General features: G+C 39.9%; 1 protein-coding gene across 4 annotated transcripts in view; it reads right to left on the minus strand.

Moving 5' to 3' along the window:
* ZEB2 (zinc finger E-box binding homeobox 2) overlaps nucleotides 1-23,067 on the minus strand; it is a 220,513-nt gene that overhangs the window by 92,161 nt on the left and 105,285 nt on the right. For all 4 annotated transcript variants that reach the window (XR_003857336.1, XM_029605419.1, XM_029605417.1 and 1 more), the window contains exons 3-4: nucleotides 17,051-17,305; nucleotides 12,361-12,432 (exon numbers count right to left, since the gene is read on the minus strand). Coding sequence is in view for 3 of the 4 variants with exons in the window: in XM_029605419.1 (XP_029461279.1) it covers nucleotides 12,361-12,432; nucleotides 17,051-17,305 (327 nt within the window). In the remaining variant the exon portion in view is untranslated. The remainder of the gene's footprint in view (nucleotides 1-12,360; nucleotides 12,433-17,050; nucleotides 17,306-23,067) is intronic.

The raw sequence follows: 23,067 nt of genomic DNA on the forward strand, positions 1-23,067 counted from the left end.
GTTCTACTGTACCAAGTGGAGTGAAGTCATATAAAAAATTGCAGATCGCCTATATAGATCTTGTATCCATCACATAGGCTAGCTAAGAATTTACAGATGGGAAATAGATAAATGTTGAAAAGCATTGATGATAGGGAAGAGCCCTGAGGGACACTAGTCTTGAGAAGTGACCATTGAGACAATTAAGTTTTTACTTTGAACTGTTGAAAACGATTATCTAGAAAGGAAGAAAACCAATCTAGGACTACCCCTCCTATACCACATTATAAACAGTGGAGAAGAATTGAATGATTGAAGGTATCAAAAGATGAAGATATGTTAAGGGAAACAAGTCCACTATCTATGCCATGCTTAAAAGTATCAGTCAAGGACAACCATAGAAATTCAGTGCTTAAATTCCATCTAAATCCAAATTGGTGGAGGCCAAGGACTTCTTTATCCTCAATGAATTCAGAAAGTTGTTTCTATACTGCAGAATCTAGTAATTTAGCAAAAAAATTGTAAAGAAGAAATCGGTCTGTAATTGTTTGGATCAGAACTATCCAGGTTAGGTTTTTTTAGTAGAGGGCGCACAACTGGTTTTTTTTTAAAGAGGCAGGAACATGCCCTTGCTTGAGGGACAAATTGCTGATGGAAGTAATGGTAGGAGGAATGATATATTTGATACATTTAAATAAGGCAACAGAGCAATCGCTAACGAGACTAATAACACTTTTCATGGAAGACACGATGTGCTTAATTTCAATTTGAGATATAGTGAAAAGGGTGGACCAGCATAGTGTGATATCTAGTTCAGTGGCACAAGGAGAAGCATGGGAAAAGCACAAATTGAGTTTTTCAATCTTTAAAGAGAAATGCTTAAAGAAAGAATCTGAAGAAGGAATGTCAGCTGTAACTGAGAAATTAAAAGAGAAGTCTGTAAGGTTTTTTAGCAACACTGAGGAGTGCTTTAGGGTTATAGCCAATCATCCTGATTTTTTTGGAATAATAATACCTCTTAATTTCTAGCATTTGTGAATGATAATCAGTGAGTAACCTTCGAAAGATGGAAACAGATTCAGGGGTGCAATGTTTGCACCAAAGGCATTCGTGCTTTCTGAGTGCCCATCTAAAAGACCTGAGAGACTGCATAAGTCAAACCTTTAAAATTTTCTTAAATGTATTACAGTTTAAGGGGTGCCAACATATCAAGTGCTAATATAATAATGGAGTCCCAATCAGAGACAATTACAGCTAGATTATTAGACTGTAAAGAATTTAATTGGGGAGCAAAGTGATCAGAAAACTCAGTGTTATCCACATGTATGCATCAAGGGAATGACCAGTTAATGATATTAGAATTTTGCACCCCAGATGGAACAACTATCGAAAAACGAATTAATGAATGATCCAACCAAGGAGCATCCTGAATGGAAATTGATTTAGCACACGTTTTAACTAATAGAATCATTTACAAATACATGATCAAAACAATGGCTTAGTTTGTGAATCAGTTGAGAAATGATTTAAATCCAGCCCAGAGAGGCAAGAATGTCTAAAAATAAGGCACAATTGGGAGCCAAAGGAAAATCATTAACAGGCAGGTTAAAGTTACCAATCACCAATAGCTTGTTAAGATCAACCTTGGTCATGAGGAGTTGCTCAAAAAATGGAGAAAGATTTGATTGTAACAGTTTGGGAGGACATTAAGCAAGACAAATGCATAGCAAGAAACAGCAAAAATCAGGGATTCATAAGGCAAGTTCCCACTGAGGTCCTCAAACTTTGGACTCCAGTTATCCTTATAGAAGATAAGTAAACCACTGCCCCTACCCCTTTTTCTCGGTTGTAAGAAAGTAGTATAACCCGCTGGACAAATGAGATTAAGAATATCAAAGTCGGAATTAAGCAACCAAAATTTAGTGATAAAAAAACAATCTGGTTGCCTTTCCAAAATAATATCAGAAATGAGTTGGAACTTTATCTTCACAGCTTGGGCATTGACAAAAATGATAGTGATTGTGACTGACATGGACAAAGTAAATACATTAATGCAGGTAATAGTAGACAAATAAGATGGCCAACAAAACAGGGCAATGGTGTTTAGTATTACAAAGAGTGCCATACCTTCCATGATTAATTACCACCAGGATTTGCAAATCACCCTCTATAGAATGACTGGAGCCAACAGAACAGAAATTAAAGTCTCAGCGGCTCTTGGTGCACATGAAGGAGTGCACAAAGGAGCTCCTTTGTTGTGCTCCTTCACGCACGTAACAGAGCATGCATGCCTCTGACGTTGACTTCCAGCTCTCAATCCCCCCGTTCAGATTATGTCAGCAGGGGGTGGGGCCACAGGCCACAGCTGACAGCTGAGCCAGCAGGAACATCTCAGGGCTATGAGGCTTTCTCTCTGTCTGCTGAGCCTGGAGCTTGGAAATGGCCTGATAGTTCAGAGAAAGGCTGACAAGCAGGTCCAAGACTTCCTTCCACAGTGTTGACCACCGGCTCTTGACCACCCACATTCAGATGACATCAGCAAGAGGATGGGGCTATGAGCTGCAGCTGACAGCTGACAGCTGAGTCAGCAGGAACATTTCAGGGCTGTGAGGCTCTCTCGCTGCTGGGTCTGGAGCTAGTAAATGGCCTGATAATCCACAGAGATGCTGACAAGCAGATCCTAGGCTTCTTTTCATGGCATCGACTGATGGCTCTTGACTCCCCCATTCAGATGACATCAATGGAGGGGCAGGGCCACAGGCCGCAGATGATAGCTGAGCCAGTGGGAACATCTCAGGGCTGTGATGTTCTCTCTCTGCTGGGCCTGGAGCTGATAAACGGCCTGATAGTCCAGAAAGGGAGGCTGGAAAGCAGGTCCAAGGCTTCCTTCCATGGCATTGACTATCAGATCTTTACCTTCCTGTTCAGATGATGTCAGAAGCAGGGTGGGGGCCATGGGCCACAGCTGACAACTGAGCCAGTAGGACATCTCATGGCTGTGAGGCTCTATCTCTGCTGGACCTGGAGCTGGTATATGGCCTGATAGTCTGGAGAGAGGCTGAAAAGCAGGTCCAAATATGGAAACACAATAATAATGGGAGAATTCAATAACCCCAAAATCAATTGGGTTAATGTTGCATCAGTGCATGTCAGGGTGGTTATGTTCATAGATGCCATAAATTATCTCTTCATGGATCAATTGGTCCTAGAAATAAGAGGTTATGTTACTTTATATCTGTTCTCAATGGAATACAGAATCTGGTACAAAAGGTAATAGTTGTGAAGGTTCTGGTAATAGTTACCATGTCAGTCAAATTTGAGATAATCACTGAAGAGAGGATTAATAAATAAAAATACTTTGGTAACATGACTTTAAAAAAGGGGAACTATGATAAAATGATGAAAATATATAGAAAGAAACTAAAAGGCACAGTTATAAGGGTTAATAGGCAGCATGAAGTGTGGAGACATTATAAATTACTATCTTAGAAGCTCAGATAAAATGCAATCCACAAATTTATAAAAGATGAAAGGAGAACAGGCACTTGCCACAATAGCTAAATGGTTCTGTGAAAGAGACTATTAAGGCCAAAATGTCATCTTTAGAAAATGGAATGCAAGACATAATGAGAAAAATAGGAAGGTGCATAAGCACTGACAAGTTAGCTATAAAACACTAATAATGCAGATCATGAAAGAAATAGAGACTTACTAAGGAGGCAAAGCTACTACAAAAATCTTTTTGAAGTATATTAAAAACAGGAAATCTGCTAGGAAATTAGTTAGGCCATCAGATGACTAGAAGTTAAAAGGGGCACTGAGAAAAGGCCGTAATAGAAAAACTAAATGAATTGTTGCTTCACTCTTTATTGTAAAGAATGTTGGGGACATACCCACACTAGAATCATTTTTTGTAAGTGTTGATTCAGAGGAATTGAAACAAACCAATATGTATCTTGAAGAGGTGCTGGAGGAATTTGACAAACTAAATAGTAGTAAATCACCAGGACCTGATGGTACACTAGTGGTGTCTGTTTGCCAGGTCTGCAAACTGGAACCTTTTTTTTAACATGCTTTCTTTTTCCCAATGGGAAAAATGTAGAAGGTGGAGGATGCAAGTGGACTCATCCCAGTACCGTTTTTTGTTTGCTGGTTTTTATTTTTAAGAAAATTACTTTTGGTATTTATCCCAGGGTTCTAAAGCAACTCAAATACAAAATTGGAGACCTGCCACTTGTAATTTATGCTATTCTGCTTTTATACGTGAGGTCTGTAGTTTAGCCAATGCAACACCAATTTTTAAAAATGATTCCAGGGTGACCCAAGTAACTACAGACTGATGAATCTGACATTGGTGCTGGGTAACATGGTACAAGCTATTTTTAAGAACAAAATTACTAAACATATGAATAAACATACTTTAAGGGGAAGGACTACCATGGATTTAGCAAGAAGAAGTCATGCCTTACTAATCTACTAGAATTATTTGAAGGTGTGATCAAGCATGTTGTCTAAGATGAGCCAGTTGACATAATGTATTTGGATTTTCAGAATGCCCTCAAAAGATATTACTCAGAAAACTAAAAAGTCATGGGAGAAGAAGCAATGTTTTACTGTGGATAGATAGCTGGTTAAAAAATAGGAAACAAAGAGCAGGACTAAATGGTCAATTTTCCCAATGGAAAGAGGAAAATAGTGGCGTGCCTCAGGGATCTGTATTGAGACTGGTATTGTTTAACTTATTCATTAATTATCTGTAAAAGACAGCAACTAGTGAGGTGATCAAATATGCAATTGACAAAAATATTCAGGCAACACATGCAAACTGTGAGGAATTTCTGAAGGATCATAAGGGACTAGGAGACTGGACATCTAAATGGCAGGTAAAATTTAATGTAGACAAGTGCAAAATGATGCATTCAAAGACAAATAATCCTAACTACGTATACATAATACTGGATTCCACATTAGGACTACTACCCAGAAAAAGGATATTGCTGTCATTGTAGACAATACAGTATAATCCCCAGCTCAATGTGCAGTGGCAGTTAAAAAAAGCAAATAGAAAGTAGGGAATTATTCAGAAAAGAATGAATATAATTAATAATATCATTATGTGTTTGTATAAATCCATAGTACAACTGCACCTTGAGAACTGCAGGCAGTTCTGGTAACCCCTATTTCAAATAGAAATAGAAAAAGTACAGAGAAAGGCAACAAAAATAATAAAGGGGCTGGATCAACACTCTTATGAAGTAGAGCTAAACAGGTTAGAGCTCTTCAGCTTGGAGAATAGATGAATGTGAAAGAAAATAATAGAGGTTTATAAAATCATGAGTGGGGTAGAATAGTACAATGATTCAGGGACACTTCATAATACTAGTTGGTCACAGATTTAAAACAAATAGAAAATATTTTTTCACTCAACGTACAATTAAGTTCTGACATATGTTGGCGGAAGATGTGGTCAAGGCACCTAGAATAGCTCAGTTTAAAAGAGATTTGCACAAATTGCTGGAAGAAAAATTTATTAACAATTATTAACCAGGTAAATTAGGGAAAGCCACTGCTTATACCTGGGAGTGGGCAACAAGACATGGATCTACTCTTTGGGATCTTCTGGTACTTCCTAGAGATTTATATTGTCCACTGTTGGAGACGGTATGCTGGGCTTGATGACCCTTGGTCTGACCCAGCAAGGCACATCTTATGTTCTTATGGTCTTATTTTCTTACCCAGAAGGATCGGGTATAGTAGTTACATGATAGTGAAAATCACATAGAGTGGAGGGTAATGGGTAGAAGAGTCCCTCAAGAATTCACCCTTTCATCGATATTGTTTAATTTTTATCTTCAGCCGCTGGATGTGTTGTTAACTTCCCTGAATATTAAATACTAAACCTATGCAGATGACATGCAATTTTTGATACCTATGGGACTCTCATTGAACAAGGCTTTGTGCATCATGTCTCCATGTTGTGGAGGACTGGCTGGCCCAAAATAAACTGGTATTTAATGCTAGGAAAATAGACACCCTGTGGGTTAATAGAGCTAAATTTCCTGCCGTTCTTTCCTCTGTTCAATTTAAGAGCATGGAAATCAGAGTCACTGAAGTGATGCATGACCTTGGTATTTTGTTAGACTCATAGCTTTCAACAAAAACCTACATTCATGCTATATTAAGAGTATCCTTCTATAAGTTACAGATGGTCCGAAAGATATAAATATTGTTTTGGCTCAAAATTTTCAAACAATAGTACAATCTATTGCCCTAACTGCAATGGCTTATTGTAATGTGCTATATGTGGGACTGCCAAAGAACTACTTTCAGGCCCTTCGGATACTGCAAAATGCAGTGACATGTTTAATCCCGGGCAATCTGATGACGGACCATATCACATTGCAGCTCATGAAGCTACATTGGCTTCCTGTGTTCAAAGGGCCAATTTTAAACTTGTAACACTTGTCTATAAGGCACTTAAAGGAGATGGTCTCCAATATTTGAAGGATTTGTTAAGGCCTTATTGTCCTGCTCGCACATTGCATTCCGTGGAGAGAAAGTTATTGAGCACTCCTTCTATGAAAGAGGTCTGATTGTGTGCTACTCGGCAACAGGCGTTTTCTGTTGCAGGTCTTGCTATCTGGAATTCAATTCCATAGGAGATGCAGGAAATCTCAGATTAATGGATGTTCAGGAAGCGGCTCAAGGCCTATTATGTTGCTCAAGCACTTTATACCTAGATAAAAAAGTATATGCCTTCGATCGGTTTTAAGTTTAATTGGGGTTTTAATGTTTTTGTCCATGCCTTGTATGACTTACTAATGTTATTTGTTTGACACCATAATTGGTCTTGAGCCACTTGTCCTGGAATGGGTGTAATATAAACATTTTTAAATAAATAAATAAATACCAACTCAGCTGCAGGGCGGGCGGAAGCACTAGGTGAGCTAGGCCTGGGCCTAGGGTGCCAACCATTAGGGGGTGCCACCGCCACTCACGAGCCAATGAGGCAAAGTGAGGTGGCTGCTTCAGGTGGCAGAATTTTGAAGTGGGAAAAAGTGCCCCTTCAAAATTCTGTCCAGCCCCTGCCTCACTCTGCCTTCCCCCCCCCCCCATTGTGCCACCCACCCGACCCCCCCCCCCAAGACTCACGAAAACCTCTGGCGCGGGCCATCCATTGCCACTACCATGTGATGGGGCCAGCCAAAGGCACGGGTAGCCCTGTCACATGGTAGGGACTAAAGGCCATTTTAGTTAGTGTCAGCCAACCCTGGAGTGGCAGATCACTCCCGAGCCTCCCGGGAGGGATTTTTGTAAGTCTTGGGTAGGTCAGGAGGGTGGAGGTGTTATTTTATTTAAATTTGGGGGGCTGGCACAGGGGTGGGGGAGCGGTGGCAATTGGTCCCTGTCCCCGGAGGTAGGAGGTGGGAGTCGGGGCTGCAACATGGGCGGGGTGGGCAGCGCAAGGCAGAAAGTGTCTAGGGTGTCTAATCCCTTTGCATTGACCCTGCTCAGCTGACTTTCTTTTCAACTATACTGAAGTACCACTTTAATTCTCTTGCCCATTTCATAGCATTAGCCTAAGAACTGAAATTGATCAGATTTCTTTCAAAAGTTCAGACCTTAATTGCTAGATCTGATTTTGCAATATTTGTGGGTACATTTCAAAAGGAGCTGCACATGTAAATGTAACGATTTGCTAGCAATTTTCAAAAGCCATTTACCCCCATAAAGTGGATTTATGCAGGTAAATCCTATGGACAATTCAATGGCATATATTGTAGCAATTTTCAAAAGCCATTTACCCCCATAAAGTGGATTTATGCAGGTAAATCCTATGGACAATTCAATGGCATATATTGTAGCAATTTTCAAAAGCCTACTTACACGGGTAAAGTGCATTTACATGTGCAAAACCTATTTTTAAGCATGTAAATACTTTTTAAAATTATCCCTTTTATCTTTAAATTATGTCTAAAGGCAGATCCATTATAGAACATGTCACTTTTCCAGCACTGGAAGGCTTCATTTTGCCTGTCCTCTGGCATCTCTGACATCATCAGTAATCAAAGATGGACAATAGGTAGACCTAACGGGAGGCAGATGTGCCTGTGTAGGGCCAAGTAGTTTTTCCTAAAAGTTCCCCAGAAAAGCTATTGGAATCAGGAAGGAATTAGGCAGCATGGACTTAAATTTCTTCCTGAATAGAGGGCTTAACACATTAAAATAACCTTTTCCCACTTTTCCACAGCTACTTCACAACAGTACTGCAGGATGCTGCCTTGTAATGTGCTCTCTGCTGAGCAAGAAATACATCAGGTTTTTGGCTAGAAAAAATGTTGAACAGAAAAACAAAATGTATGTAAAAACACTGTTCTTCCATTTGAATAGCAAAACACGTTATCCAAGGCAGGCCCAGTATTGCATTCCAGAGTGTATATTTAGCTAGTTTATAGTATTCTCTGGATACTGACAGAATATGACAAAAATATACCAGAGGTATATAGCATTTTACTTTAATATGTATGCTAGCGTATGTTGCCACTTATCTGTCATTTTCTACTTTAGTTCCTCTTTGTAATATACAACTGTTTATTTAAGGGCATAGGGTTAGTCATACTAAGGGATATGTCCATGCATCCATTGCTGTGCCTATGGGAAGAATGCTCAGTACATCTGGTCCACAGTTCAAAGAGTGCTGTTACAGTTTTTATTGAAAGTAAACTATTTGTAGAACTCTGAATATCCATCGTGTCCATGCAATTTCTTGAATTCAAACAGGCGATCATGATTGAGCGCCCACTGTCCTGACGCACGCCCATCCCCCTCTCCCAGGCAGGCGATGCAGTATGCTAATGAGCTTCTATGTTAAAAAGGAGGCGCTAGGGGAAAATTGTGTGACCCTAGCGCCTCCTTAGCACTGGGCGCCCAGGGAAAAGTTCTGTACATGGGTTAGGAAAATGGACGCTCAATTTGACAAGCGCCCGTTATCCTACCCCATGCACAGCCATGGGTTAGGAAAATGGAGCATCTGTTTTCCTAACCTGACTGCCACAAGTCTTTTTTTTTTTTTCACGTTGCTGCTTTCTGTGGATCCTCTGACTTAATATCGCCACGATTAAACTTTTGGGGGCTCCTCAAGACAATGCCAGCTCCGGGGCTGGCGTTAATTTTTGAAGGTTAAAATGTGAGCGTGAGGCACATGGTTATTTCTCACATCGGGGGGTACTAGCTAATATCCTCACCGACATGTTATTTACATGTGATGAGCGCTATTAGTTACGCGCTGGTTTGGACATGCGTTTTGGGACACACTGATCCCCTTATTGCATCAGGGGTTATGAACGTGTGTCCAAAACGCACGTCCAGCGCGTTTTGGACACACGTTCACAACATGACAAAAATAGCACGTTCACAACATGACAAAAATAACATGACAAAAAGAAATTGTAGACAATTTCTACAAAGTTTTCTTTTTTTTGCAGATTGTTTGCTGACCTTTTGGCAGTATTTAACTCTTCCGCAAACTGCAATTATTTTTCGTTCTGAAATACCCTCTGCCCATCAATGTCTTCTTCTCACGATTGTCTCCCGGAAAGTAGGAGAGCATCAGTACGCTCAATTTCTTGTGTGGCCATCTGCGTGCTACATTCTGCTGGCTGCTGCTCTTTAAGGGTTGTTTCTCTAGTGCTGCTTGTCTCCTACCACTCCCTGGTGGTGCTCCCTGTTAGGGCTGAGATCCTTTTGTGAATGCCCTGTTTGACATCAAATGTTGCTCCGCGTTAGAAACGGAACATGCACGTTTTCACGCCAAAGGTTTGCTTGGCCTGCTTGCACCAAAGAGCTGAAACAGTGCACTTCAAGAGGACCAGGTCTGGCCCATTTTCTGGGAATAATACTTTTAAGATAACTGGTAAACTGAAATCCAAAATAAATGAAAATCAGCATGCTGCCTCAGAGGGAAATCGCATTGAAACATTAGTCACAGTCCCTGGTTTCCAGTGGCAGATTTTTCAGATTCTGTCGCAAGAGTTAGCAAATTCTGTGACAGATTTTTTCAAATTCTGTGTCAAATTTGCATAATTGAGCATATATTTGCATATTAAATATGATTTATTTTACTTTATAAAGCTTTTGTCTGACAATTATTTGTCCATTTATTTTATTTGGTTCTTTATTATATGAAAAGATATCTTAGTGGTTGGTGCTGGGGAGGAAGGAAAGGAAGGAGTGGAAGGGGAAGGGATCTGGGGATGGGGAGAGAAGGAATATTAGAAAAGGGAGAGGGGATCTCAGAAGAGGTAAAAAAAGAAGGGATCGCAGGCAGGGGGGTAGTGGGATAAAGGATGGAGGAGGATGGAAGTACAGAGGGGTTGGAAAGGATAGGGGATTCAGGGAAGAGAAGAAAATAGGAGAGGGAAGAAGGATCTGGGAAGAGAATCAGAAGAATTGATCCACTCACATCACCTGCCCCCAACATCAATATTTTCTTTTACTCCCACCCACACAACTTCGAATCCTCTTTCATTGTCTCCCACACCAACATCCTTCTAATCTCATTCAGACCACACAGCCCCTCCAATCACCTCATTCACAGTCCCAGTTCCTCAATCCACTCACTCTCTTGCCTCCACCTAATTCCTTCACTCACATTACACAGCACCTCCCAACCCCTCACTCACTAAATCACCCCTGCAGTCCCTCCATTCCCCTCCCTCCCTCCCTCCAACAAATCTCCTCCAGTATCCCCACACACGTCACTCACTCTTGCCCCTTCACCTCTCACTCCTCTCCCCTTGCCCCAGCACCCCTCACTCACTCTTACCTACCACCCATTTTTCTATCTCTCTATATTTCCACCCCTTCAAATCCCTGCACTGCCTTGCTCCCCTTTCTCATCCTCCCATCAGAGTAGGAGGGCCATGGGTGCAGAGCACAGTGACCTTCTCCTTCTCCACCCATTAGTGCAATGCATTTCCAATAAAATTACTCAAGGCCCAGTAGCAAAAGGGGAAGGCCGGAGCCTTTGGCACCACACAGCCGCTGTATACTGAGCAAGCAAAGATCACATTGGGTGGGGAGCTGGAGAAGAGATATACAGGGCCGCCACCACCCTCTGTTTCCACCGCTGACACTTCTGGACAGGTCTTCCTGTGGTGAATCTATTGGGTTGGGGAATTCTGCAGGAAGACCCAGATTTAGCAGCCCTTCCCATGGCCATGAAATCACGTGAGACCAGGGCACTCTTTATGGTGCATCTCCTTCTAACCCATTCTGCATTTTTGTTTTATTTTATTTTAATTTGCTTCCCTTCTCTTTTTTCTGTGAGGCACTCTACTTGTCATTCTCCCTGTCGTTCTGCTCTGCTTGTTCCATGCTGACCATGGTCTGAATGCTTCAAGTTATCTAAGTTAACTTTGAAGGATGCAGGAACCTGGAAATACAGCCTGGACCTTGATAAATGAGATATATTGTTGTGGCACAAAACAAAATGCTGCATCTCAAAACAGTAAAGGGCTTTTCCTTAATAAAGGTGAAAAATAAGAAAATTGTGACAAGGTCCCAATATTTTACAGAATCCTGAAAATGTCACCATTTGCTTTTTTTTTTTTTTTTCTGTGCCCTGTAAATTTCTGGCATCCATACTTCTGTGCAGGCTAAATATAGCGATGTACATAAACAGGGGCGGCTTGACCTATCGGGGGATCGGGCATCCCCCGGTGGGCCGATCGCTCCCGTCACGTGGTCTGCCGTGCGCGGCCGTGACAGAGCCGCGCTCGGCAGACCACGTGATGTGTCCTGGGCCGGCCTGGGTGGCGACTACCCGGACTGGTCCGACATCGTGAGTCCGCCGCTGTACATAAAAAAAAAAAAAAGACTGAACAGTTTAAGTTAGCGAAAGTGCCTTACTGCCCCTCAATCGCTCCCCTTCCTGCCAGCACCCCTCACTCACACTTGCCCCCATCCCCTTACTCTACCTCTCGCTATCTGCGCCCCTTCAAATTCCTTACTGTCAAGTTCCCCTTTCTTCCCATCCCTTCACTCAAAGTATGAGGAGCAGAGATGAATATGTTTCCTGAATAAATCATGCAAATTCATGGAGCAAAATTGCTTTACAAGATATTGTTTAGAATGAAGTGTCTGAATTCTTGGGTCCTTCCTGTTCGCTTTCTGATCCTGTCTCAGGATCCAACCAGAGTGTATATAGAAGGTAAGCCTGATCGGTAAGGCTGAGTGGCCTGAGTGGGCCATATTTTGGGAAGAAATCAAAAGGAAGTATGAGAATGCAGGTAAGAATCAGCACATGCAATGAATGATCACTTTTAAGGCATCAAAACTCTTAAGTTAGGATACAGCTTTCAAGTACTAAATCCGTCTTACCTGTACTATTGTTTCCAGTGGTTTGAAGTGTGGCTTCAGGCCCCATGGTGTCAAATTCTTCCTTCATTTCATCTGTGAAATAGCCCAAGCACATAGATTTTTAGCATTGCAAATCACATGAGCGCTTGCCGAACGAGCGAAGTGCAGTAACAAGAAGCATTCTTGTGAAGGAAACAGGGAAAAGGCTTGTTGGGAGTCCTGACATAATGGCTTTGTTCAGGCTACTGAATGAATCCAATTGTGCAGTCCAGACAAGAACTCATTTACCTTAAACATTTCAGCCACTCGTGAAAAACAGAGGTGTTTCTGTGGCCTTTGTGATATCAGGCCCCAGCGAGCAACAGGGAAAAAAAAAAATGCTTTTTTTTTTTTTCTTTCAGTAACCAGTCAACTGCGACTAAGTTATTTGTACCTGTGAAAAACGCGCATATAGGTTGAAGTGATGGTAAACATGGGAGATGAAAGCACTGGGCAGCCAGAACACATCTTTGCATACGATCTTACATTTGATTTTTTTTCCCTTTATTTTTAAATAGAACCTGTTAGAAGGGATTGTGTATGTGTGTGTATATTATGCATAGGGATTACAATACGGTATTCACAAATGTCTTTTACAGACAAATGCCAAGCATGTCTCTCACACTCTTCCCTGCTGCAGAAAGAAGTTGGAAGAATTAACGTATTTCAGTTGTACCCAGCCTAACTAAAACTAAAGCAAAAAAAAAGGGCTTAATTGTACTCTATGCAACCTGCACAGAGTGGAAGTGCTTATATATTTGTGGGAGGAGGGACTAACTAATCATGCATTTTCTTTTTTTTTTAAGATCAGACAGTACACAAAAGTCTTCTACAGAACACCATTTGAAAAATAAAACAATCAAGCTAGCCAGGGCACAGCGTTGCCTAGACTTGGCTTCCTGCCGTCTCTGAGAAGCATTTTCTTATGGAGATCTCGCATCCAAATAATAAAAGTTCTGTACATAACAATAAACCATTGTCAGCTAGAATAGGCAATCAATTGAAGTAGCCCTACATATGATATTTTTATCAATCTCTGTAAGAAATTAGAGCAAGGTATTTCCGAGAAGGTCAGTACTCGCTATAAATATAGCTATTGTATGCCTTTCTTCCTTGCTCATCTCATGTGATTTCTTGTAGTGAGAAGTCACAAGTATCATAAGTTTTCCATCTGAGGGCACATCAACCTAGTGACTGAAAGGAAAACAATTTATAGCCTCTTGTTTTTTGGGTTTTTTTTTTTTTTGCATAATACCGGTAATGTTCAAGATTGCTGCTGCACTTCCTTCCTCATTGCCATTTACATGTGAAGAAGTAACGAGAAGTTTTGCGTTTCTGACTGCTTCCCAAATTATTCAGAGCTCACAGTCACAGTGTGCGTCTTCTCGCTGCGTGCAGGTTGCAAAAGTGCACTCTGTACTCTGATCTGCAGAGATTTCCTCCAGCTAGAAATGAAACAGCTGAGTCTCAGGGTTTTGTGGTTTTTCTGAACTTGCCTACTGACCAGATCTGCCATTCTCTCACTTTAGCACTGGATTTCTGAGCCATTGCTATGTGTCCTCAGCAACTCATGCTTTATTAAGATGTGCAACAGGAATTTATTCCGATGCGCACAATAAATCTCCAGAAGTGAGGTTAGCATTTGTTCTGTTTGAGCTGATGGAGCGTTCCATTGCAGTGCAGCACCGCACCTTTTTCATCCTACATCAGACAAAACACAAGGTGGCGGGGGGGGGGGGGGGGATTTCAGACCACGCAATATATTTATTTTGAAACACTTGTGCGAGTTTGCATGTTCCAGCCACCCTTGAGACAAGGTTTTTGTAAAAATAAAGAGCACTTTCTTCCTGAAGATGAAGAATCCTTGAATAAGCACAAAGAGGCCAAGATGCAGGTGATTTATTTAAGTCTGTGTCAGTGATAATGATGTCATGGTTTCCAGCACACTGTGTCCACCCCCATTGTGGGACGAAAGAATGTCAAGGACAATTCCAAACACAAAACTTTGATTGTGCTGAAACCGGAAAGGCACAGTTAGAGCTCCACTGCGCTCTTCAGTTCAAAACCTGCATCCTGCAGACAAAGTACAGAAAGCATGGCAGAAAGAGCAAAGGAGAAGGAGCTTATCTCAGAGTGAAGCTATGTGCTGAGGTACCATGGTAGACAGCCAGGCACCAGGGATAAAACACTGCTAAATAAAACAGCACCATAATTAGAATTATTGTCTATATTGTATGTTTTGAACAATAAATAAGAAAAATATTTTATCAGAAGAAAAATGTGTTATCTTAGAGTCAGGATAAACACTGGGTAGCTTTTTAAGACCAATCTCTTTTCATTAGACATCAAGGCACCACATCAGAGCACTTTTAGAACAATAAAACCCCCCCAATAAATCATTACCAATCATTAGAAGCAGACAGGTAATAGCAAAGTACATATCTTGGACTCCTGAACCAGAATAGTAAAATAGCATTAGGCATTTACATTTCACTGCAGGAAAGATGTTTGGTTTCTCTTAAAGGTAAGTGCATTCCCTGGCTCTCACTATAACTGTTAACCTCAAGATTGAATAAAAAATTCTTAGAGATTTGAAGGAAGACATTTAAAATGCCCTGTTTATGAAGCTTTGAGCATTGAAGAGGCTAATCTGGACCTCTTCATCTCGATCCATGTTTGACAGTGAATCCTAAATTTAAAAAAAAAAAAAAAACTTCTAAGAAGTTTGGAGCAATGTATTTATTGTATCTCTATTAATTATTCCTCTAAGAGTAGAAATTCCAGTAACTGGTCCTTACCCTTGATTTCCAGATATTAAAATTTTAAAGCACCAGAACATTCATTCTTACAGCCTTGCATATCCAGTTCATTAACAAATATGAATAGCTAACACCAGCTCATTTAAATAGTATGTCTTACATGAGTTCTCGCTACACTCTGTTTCTGTCACACTGCTCCCAAGAATCATTGGCTCTTATTATACATGTAAATGGCTATCATAAAAATAAAAATTTCATTTAAGATTGTTAATGACTTCAGCAGCAGTCAGACTTCCTTTAATGATCATCCTCTGCCCCTAATTAAACGTATTTATCTTTCAAGCATCTTTGGCTGAGTTCTCCCTCATAGTTGAAAATCTAAAACCTCAAGTCTTAATGGATATAAAGGCAAATGTTTATGCGTGGGATCACATAGATCCTAGAAACTCCAACCAAGAATAAAAGTCAGAGCTGCAAGAGAGCAAAACAAGGTGTGATTTGGTCAACGCTATTACAAATAGCTTTATTACAAATCAAACCAACATTATTCTAAATATTCTATGTATTGCTCTTGTGGTTGTGGTCAGTCAATGTAATGACACAAAAGCACAGACGGGCACAACTAAGCATAATTTACTACTCTGTATCTTACTAATGAGGAATGAAGTAAGATCTTTTTGCTTTAGCTTTACTTGATTCAAAAGAAAACTGTAAAGGCAGAGTTAATAACATTAAAGATATAAACTGATACTCTGCTTAAAGAAACTAGAGTATTATTATGAACATCATTTTTTCTCTACAGAGCATCATAACAAAATGGTAGCTATAATTTTATCAAAACAAGAAAAAAAAAAAAGCCCCAGTCTTACTCTTGTTAATGTTTTCACACTTTGTAGCTTGGCTGTCATAAAGACGATTACAATTTACAGCTTTCTGTTTGCACAGCGCTGAGCATAAAGTTTTGGTTTTAGAAGAATTTGCCTCGTTTTATGTTTTCATCATATACCTAGCCTAGGTCCCTACATATTTCCCGTGAGGCTTTCCACCAAATAGTGGAAAAATAATAAGAAAGCTACCTGGCCAGGTAGACGTGTGAAGTCGCATTCACACTTAAAATGAAATGATTAGCTGGCTGAATTACAATAGGAGGTGTCAGACAGGCCATGCAGCTACTCAAACTGGGAGGCATTAACATCGCTGCATACGCAGGCCTTCAAATTTATATCAGATACATTCTCTACTTTTTTGGCATTTGCAGTTTTGCAACAGTGTACTGTATACATTTCCAAATTGAGGCCAATATATCTCTAATCTCCAAACCACATTGTAGCCCTTGATTGGGAAGGTCTACATTATGTATCAGTCATTTTATTGGCTTTCTGCAACTGATATTTTGCATAAAAATACCACAATTGATAGTTACATGGCACATGATTTAGCATAGCATTTATTTGTGCCTTTGTGTCATCATGACCAGCAGCACAACCACACTGTACTTTTGTATTTTTTATTCCCTGCACTATATGCTATCTTAGGGCAATGGCCACGACAGGAATTATGAATCATCTATGCATAATTTTATCCTGCATCATTAAATTTTTAAGACAAAAGGATTGGAGTCTTTTGCATGTCATGATAACATTTTGCCACATGCCAAAATAATTTGAAGAAGTCATATTATTCAGAATTGGTTAGTTTTGCAGTACATCAGTACAGAAGTATATCAAATATCACTCTTTGTGGGTGTCTTTCTGTTCAGAAGAAAAATAATATCTCTGTGCATGTAAACAGATTTTCCGAGCCTGCAGGTTGATGTTCATTGATAAGTTTCTTTCACTTTGGGCACCTTTGGTCTACAGGAATTATTTTCTTGTTTAAATGACTGTATTCTAAAGTAACAGCTCCAGACTTACCCGAACCATCCACAGAGGCTTGCAGAATCTCATTATTGTGCCAGGTGTGATCTTCATTTTCCCTCATCTCATCTTGCTCTTCCGCTCTTGATAACAGCGCTTGGCTCACATGTGGGGAAGACTCATGGTTGGGCGCACTGACTGGGCTAATTTCCTGCTCCAGCGTGTTAATAATACTGTCGTCTTCCGCAATATGGAGCTTGTCCTCTTCATCTGTTTCGGAACCCGTATCCACTACATTTTCATAGCTCAAAACTACAAAGAAAAAGAGAGGGAGAAGTGGAGAGCAATAAACACGTTTAATAATGCAGCATATACTAAATACGGAATCACTACATGACCGATGATTACAACTGTCTGAGCACTAAAATTGGGTTTAAAAACACACATTTTGCTGTGGACCCAGTGATGTATGAAGGTCACTATTTGGGATAAGACACAATCATAATAGGTATAATCTTTTCGATTTTCATTCTTGGAGTGTAAGTGAGATGGGTATTTATTTGTGAGATACTGAATTACCAACATAATGAAGAACTTCCATGTTTTTTTCATGTTGTACTATGACTAATATTAATACATATTCAAGCATACATATTTAACAGATCAGTTGTGACAAGTTTGAAGAATACATTGCATTTTGTTATATATACAGAACAATCATTCATATAAAACATTTGTTTATTTTCTCATTGCAAAAGTCAGTCAACGTTTTTCATTAGCTACCATTTTCCTGTGGGCACCTAAACCCGCTTCACCTGACATAGGCACAGAAGAATGTGTGCCAGTTGTCAAGTGCTAAGCCCATTTATATTCCATGCATCTAAGCAGAAAATGAGGAGATGCCATATCTTCTGGGCCATTAATACTACTATCAAGATGCCTTCTGATTGCCATAATTACAGAAGACTTCAGAGTGAAGCAGCCAGGACCAATAGAAATGTTCAAATAACTCACAAGAACAAACTAGCTGCTTTTGCAGCCCTCTGTCCCAGAAATGCTCAGTAGCTTTTCTTAAAATAGACAGCCTGTAAATAAGGTCTGTGAACTCAATTGAAGGTGGCTGTTTCTGAATTAGTCAGCCCTCACAAGGCTCTCGGCCTACATGCTAGTACATAAATTGTCCACTTTACCACCAGACAAGAAAGATTAGAGTAATAAACACGGGGCATTAGCTCAGCTAGAGAAACACACCATCCGTTACGCACACACAGGATTGCCAAGAACTGTTAACCTAACTCTCTAGAAACACATACAAAATCCTCTCCCCACCCCTACCCCCCAACTTAAAGCCATGACATCATGGGAACAAGAGAGAGAGAGAGAGAGAAACAGCCTGTGGAAAAAAAAAAAGCGCAAATAATTTTCAGGTTCATTTTGATTCCTCTGTGCCTAATAAAGCAATCCTCTGCTAAGTTATCAACTGAGCTATCTCAAGTGGCTCTTGCCAGCTATCGGATTATTCAAAAGTGGCAGAAAAGGGAGGCAAAAAAAAAGATTGTGTGTCAGGTTCATAATGCTTTTGGAGAATTCTTGAAACATGTCTAGTTACAAATTTTAGTCAGTCATATCTGTTTGCTTTGACAGGTTCCCAGGGAGTAAAAAAAGGAACAAAAAGAGAGAGAGTTTTTTGTTGTTTTTTTTTTTTTTTTGTCATGTGAGGCTGGGGACAAAAAGATTACACCGTGCCTATCTGCTCATAATATGATCTTTGTATAATCCGCGGGTCTGCACTTGCCTTCTGAACAACTGCACAACAGGTGCAAATTAAAATGAAAACGGCAGCAGAGCCGGGCAAACAGAATCTGCTGACCTGGTTTGAATACCAATTGACGGGGGAAACAAAACCTTTTTCAAGAGGTGTGACCACAAGGGTTTAGGCAAGTTCAGACTGGGTAATGCCCTCAGAACTACAAAAAAAAAAGAGAGAGATATTCTAACGTCTCCGCTCTAGCTGTGTGGTCCAGATATACCTTTAGTACAATCAATAATGCCGTCCCTTTTTTTTTTTTTTTATCCCCCTACTGACTGAGGTTTTAACCAATTTCTTAGCAACAAGTAGAGGATTCTTTACAAATTTTCTAAGCGCAGAGTCCCGGGGGGGGGGGGGGGGGGGGGCCTCCGAGCAAAGCTCCTGAAGCCTGGGAAGCTATCAACCCACCTCCTAAAAAGTGATCTCTGGGCGCAGAAGGAATAAAGAAAGGTTCAGGAGGAGTGAATAAAATTATCTAAGGCTGGACAGGCATTAAAAGGCCTTTATCTTGAAAAAATATGCCTTTTAAGGTCCTTTTTCTTCCCTTTTTTTTTCCCCCCCCCCTTGCACAGAACTCACCATTCCAAGTGCCAGATAAGTGCTCCTGCGGCAGGGCGGCTGACAATTTTTCATACGTGGGGGGGAGGGGGAGGGGGGCCCCCCACGGAAACAAGGAGATAAATGATTTATCAACAGCCCCCGAGGAGTCCCAAATATCAGAACAATCTAAACAAGCAATGAAGTCATGTCTGACTCTATAGGGTCAGGAACAGAGCATCCATCACCTTCCCGGACCAGCACAATACCTTGGAACCTTAAGGGCCCTTTCTCACAAATACTAGTAAATACTTTTCCAGCAAATAAATAACTTCTGTCAGCTTCACTTAGAGAAGGCATTGCGTGCCCCTCTCTCTCAGAGAACCGTCTTGATCAAAAAATGACCACTTTCGACAGTGCAAGATCTAAATGTGATATTTCATTCTGGGGAACACTTTCAAATTATATATATATATATATATATATATATATATATATATAATTATTATTTTATTATTATTTATATATATATATATATATATCTTTAAAAAAAAAAGGCTTTTGCACTGAGTGATGTGTAGGACCTTTAGTACTTGGATATAATTCCTTCAGCATACAAGTCAGTTTGTTTTTTTGTGATTAGAGGTGGCGGGGGGGGGGGGGGGTGCATACACAGGTACATCTCAGATTTTTAGGTCAGACGCTAAGTAATTCTAAAGAAAGTCCATTCCTTTTCCTACCGACCGAGCATGCATGTGTGCATGTGGCTGGGCCTGTCGCACTCATTTCAGACTTGCGGGAGGGCAGGCATCTTTGCTCGGGCTGGAGAACTGAAAGCCCCTCCCACACAAAGCAACCCAAACTGATACATTGTTCTTTCCATTAGGTCAAATAAGCAACTTCTTGCATAAGCTTCAGCAAAAAAAAAACGCTGTCCGCATGCTCTCCAGCTACATGGCTGGCAGAAGAACAGTCTGTTACTGCAAACCACAAAGAAGTGGGAGCCCAAAGAATTCCTTTCTGCAATTTGATAAACAAGGCGAAAGATGTAGTGCTTGCTGGCACAGAGCAGACACTAATTTTACATGGCGCTCTCGGAGGCACCGCAAAAAGCCAATCAAAGAGCAGCAATAAATGTCCAAAAAAGCAACGCTGGAATCCAAAACTCTCACAATAATCTTCATAGGAATTAATTACAATCCTGTGTAACAGTTGCACTGCCAAAATGTGCTCATAATTATGCTGCATGCAGGTACTGAACAGGGAAACTTGCCATGTGATATGGTGCTTAAAGGGTAAGTCACAGGACAGAACTGAGAGCATAGAAAGTGTATTTGAAGGATTGGCAGTGTAACACCATTTTTATATGAGATTATATTAAATTTTTTAAAGACACAACTGAGGTAATTTTCTTATAAGTTACACACGTAAATGTAATATACTAGCATAGCAATTTTCAAAAACCCATTTACATGCTTAAAATGCACTTACACAAGTAAAACCTATTGACAATTCACTGGCATATATTTGAGCAATTTTCAAAAGCCCACTTACACGGGTAAAGTACATTTACATGTGTAAAATCCAGTTTTGAGCAGGTAAATCCTTCTGAAAATCCACCTAATATGTCTAGTTAGGTTACTAAACTGTATAAAGCTGACACTTAACTGCTTTATGATGACCAAGACTAATAAGACACAACTGAATGAGAATTCTTTAGTCTCACATTTAAAAAGGTTCAATGGCTTAACTACAAAACAGTCAGTTAAGCCTACAGCAGCAAACCTAACATTGTTCTAGAAGGTAGAGAACGTGCAGAACTTTTATTACCTTTAAAAGCACATTATCTATAAATAATAACATTATATTACTGTCTAGCAAACTCTTTGCAATTTCACACTGACATATATTTTTACCTTACACGATACAAGCAGCAAGATCAATCAAACATGAAATCTGAAATCCTTACCTGATAGAAAATGACTTGCAAGAAGTCATAGCCTTTTATATCTTTTAATTGCTGCTTATAACTAGCCTGGCATTTGATGTAGTTGCAGGGTTATCTTGTGGAGGCTTTAAACAATGTTAGCTTGTGAGTATCTTTTTCTACTTATATGTTGTTTCTATCAGTAACAGAACAGACAAATCATCTGTTCAGAATGTAGGATGTATTGATCACAGTACCTTGCCTCTTCAGAAACTTGTTGTGGGATGGCGAAGGGAGGGCAAAATGGAAAGAGTGATAATCATGTTAACTTCTGTCACTGGAGAGAGTGCTTTTGTTTTTCAATGGGGGAGAGGAAAGAACAAGGGATGGTCGAGCTCAATACTGATTGGCCAGATTCTCTGAGACGCATGTCACTCTTCACTGTAGCTGTCACTCATTCAAACTCTCAAAATGACTATTTGTCTACACTGGGTTTACCCAAATACACTCTCGCTCTACATATAATGTATCTAGGGAGAACATACATTATATATATAAATATATAAACTCTTGCGCAGTTTGACTACAATAGTGTTGATTGCCTAACTTACCTCATATCAAAAGAAAGAAAAACTGAGTCATTTAGCATTTTTAACTTATGTTTTTCATCTTTTAGAAAATTACTCAGCTTCTCTTGCTTAGTACATCTATAATATTCTTCAACTTCTAGGGAAAAGATACCTTAATGTTGCAGACTTGAAAAAGCAAGCCAACAGTGGCATTTGGTGGATGAATATAAAAAAAAATATACTCTCATTTTCAGAAAAGGGAAAAAAAAAGGATGTCAAATGTTCAAAATGTGTACAGACTGACTATTCTGACAGTACGATGCACACACAATCACAGGAATACCAAGACACCCTCTTTAATTATCAGGAGATGCAACCATTCAACTATTTATATCCAAGTCATCTTAGAAAAGGAGCATTACCTGTTTTATAGAGAATGTTGAGCCAACATCCCAAGGAACATGAAAATAATATAAGCTCAATTTCGTTAAGGCCTCACAGTTTTAACTGTTAGAAGCCACTGTACCATCAGAATTGTTATGGTGTTGTTATCTAACATGAGGGCAGACCTTGTCTGTCTTTTAAGTTTTATAATAATAAGACCTTGGAAGCAAATCCTTGAATAAGCTGAACATTAAGAAAAGGGAAATGTGTCCTTGTGTAAATAGATATTGTGTCTATCACCTTCCTCCTGAAAGAGTTACATAACTTTACAGTAAATAAAAGGTATAATCTAAGGTTGATAATAGCTGGATTATTTTTGAAGATTCAGCAAGAGAAAAAACAACAACTTGGGGGAAGAGAAACTGTAACTAGCACTTTTGTTCTATCTCTCACTGCTTTTGTAACAAAAAAGGTGAAGAACAACACATTATACATTTCCATGCCTAATAATTTAGTTTATAACAGTAAATGAAGATTAGAAATGGACATATGTTTATGTACAGTTACCATAAACATTTTTAAAAGTTGCAAACTTTCATATCAGCTCCTACCTTTGTCTGAAGAAGTATTATCTTTCCTCTTAAACAAAGTTGTGCATGTATATGACTGTCTGTCTGTATTTCCATGAAGGCATACCATGCAGTCCTAAATTGTCCACAAAATCATTTTGCTCCAAAAAAAACCCCTTCAAGTGCTCGATCAACCTAGTTGCTTTCCCATCAACCCTGCCCTCATCCTTGGTTTCTACCTGCCACCAACACCCCCCCCCCCCCAATCCCCATCCCCA

The sequence above is a fragment of the Rhinatrema bivittatum genome, chromosome 6 (genome assembly GCF_901001135.1).
Source record: "Rhinatrema bivittatum chromosome 6, aRhiBiv1.1, whole genome shotgun sequence".
In the NCBI taxonomy this organism is placed as follows: domain Eukaryota; kingdom Metazoa; phylum Chordata; class Amphibia; order Gymnophiona; family Rhinatrematidae; genus Rhinatrema; species Rhinatrema bivittatum.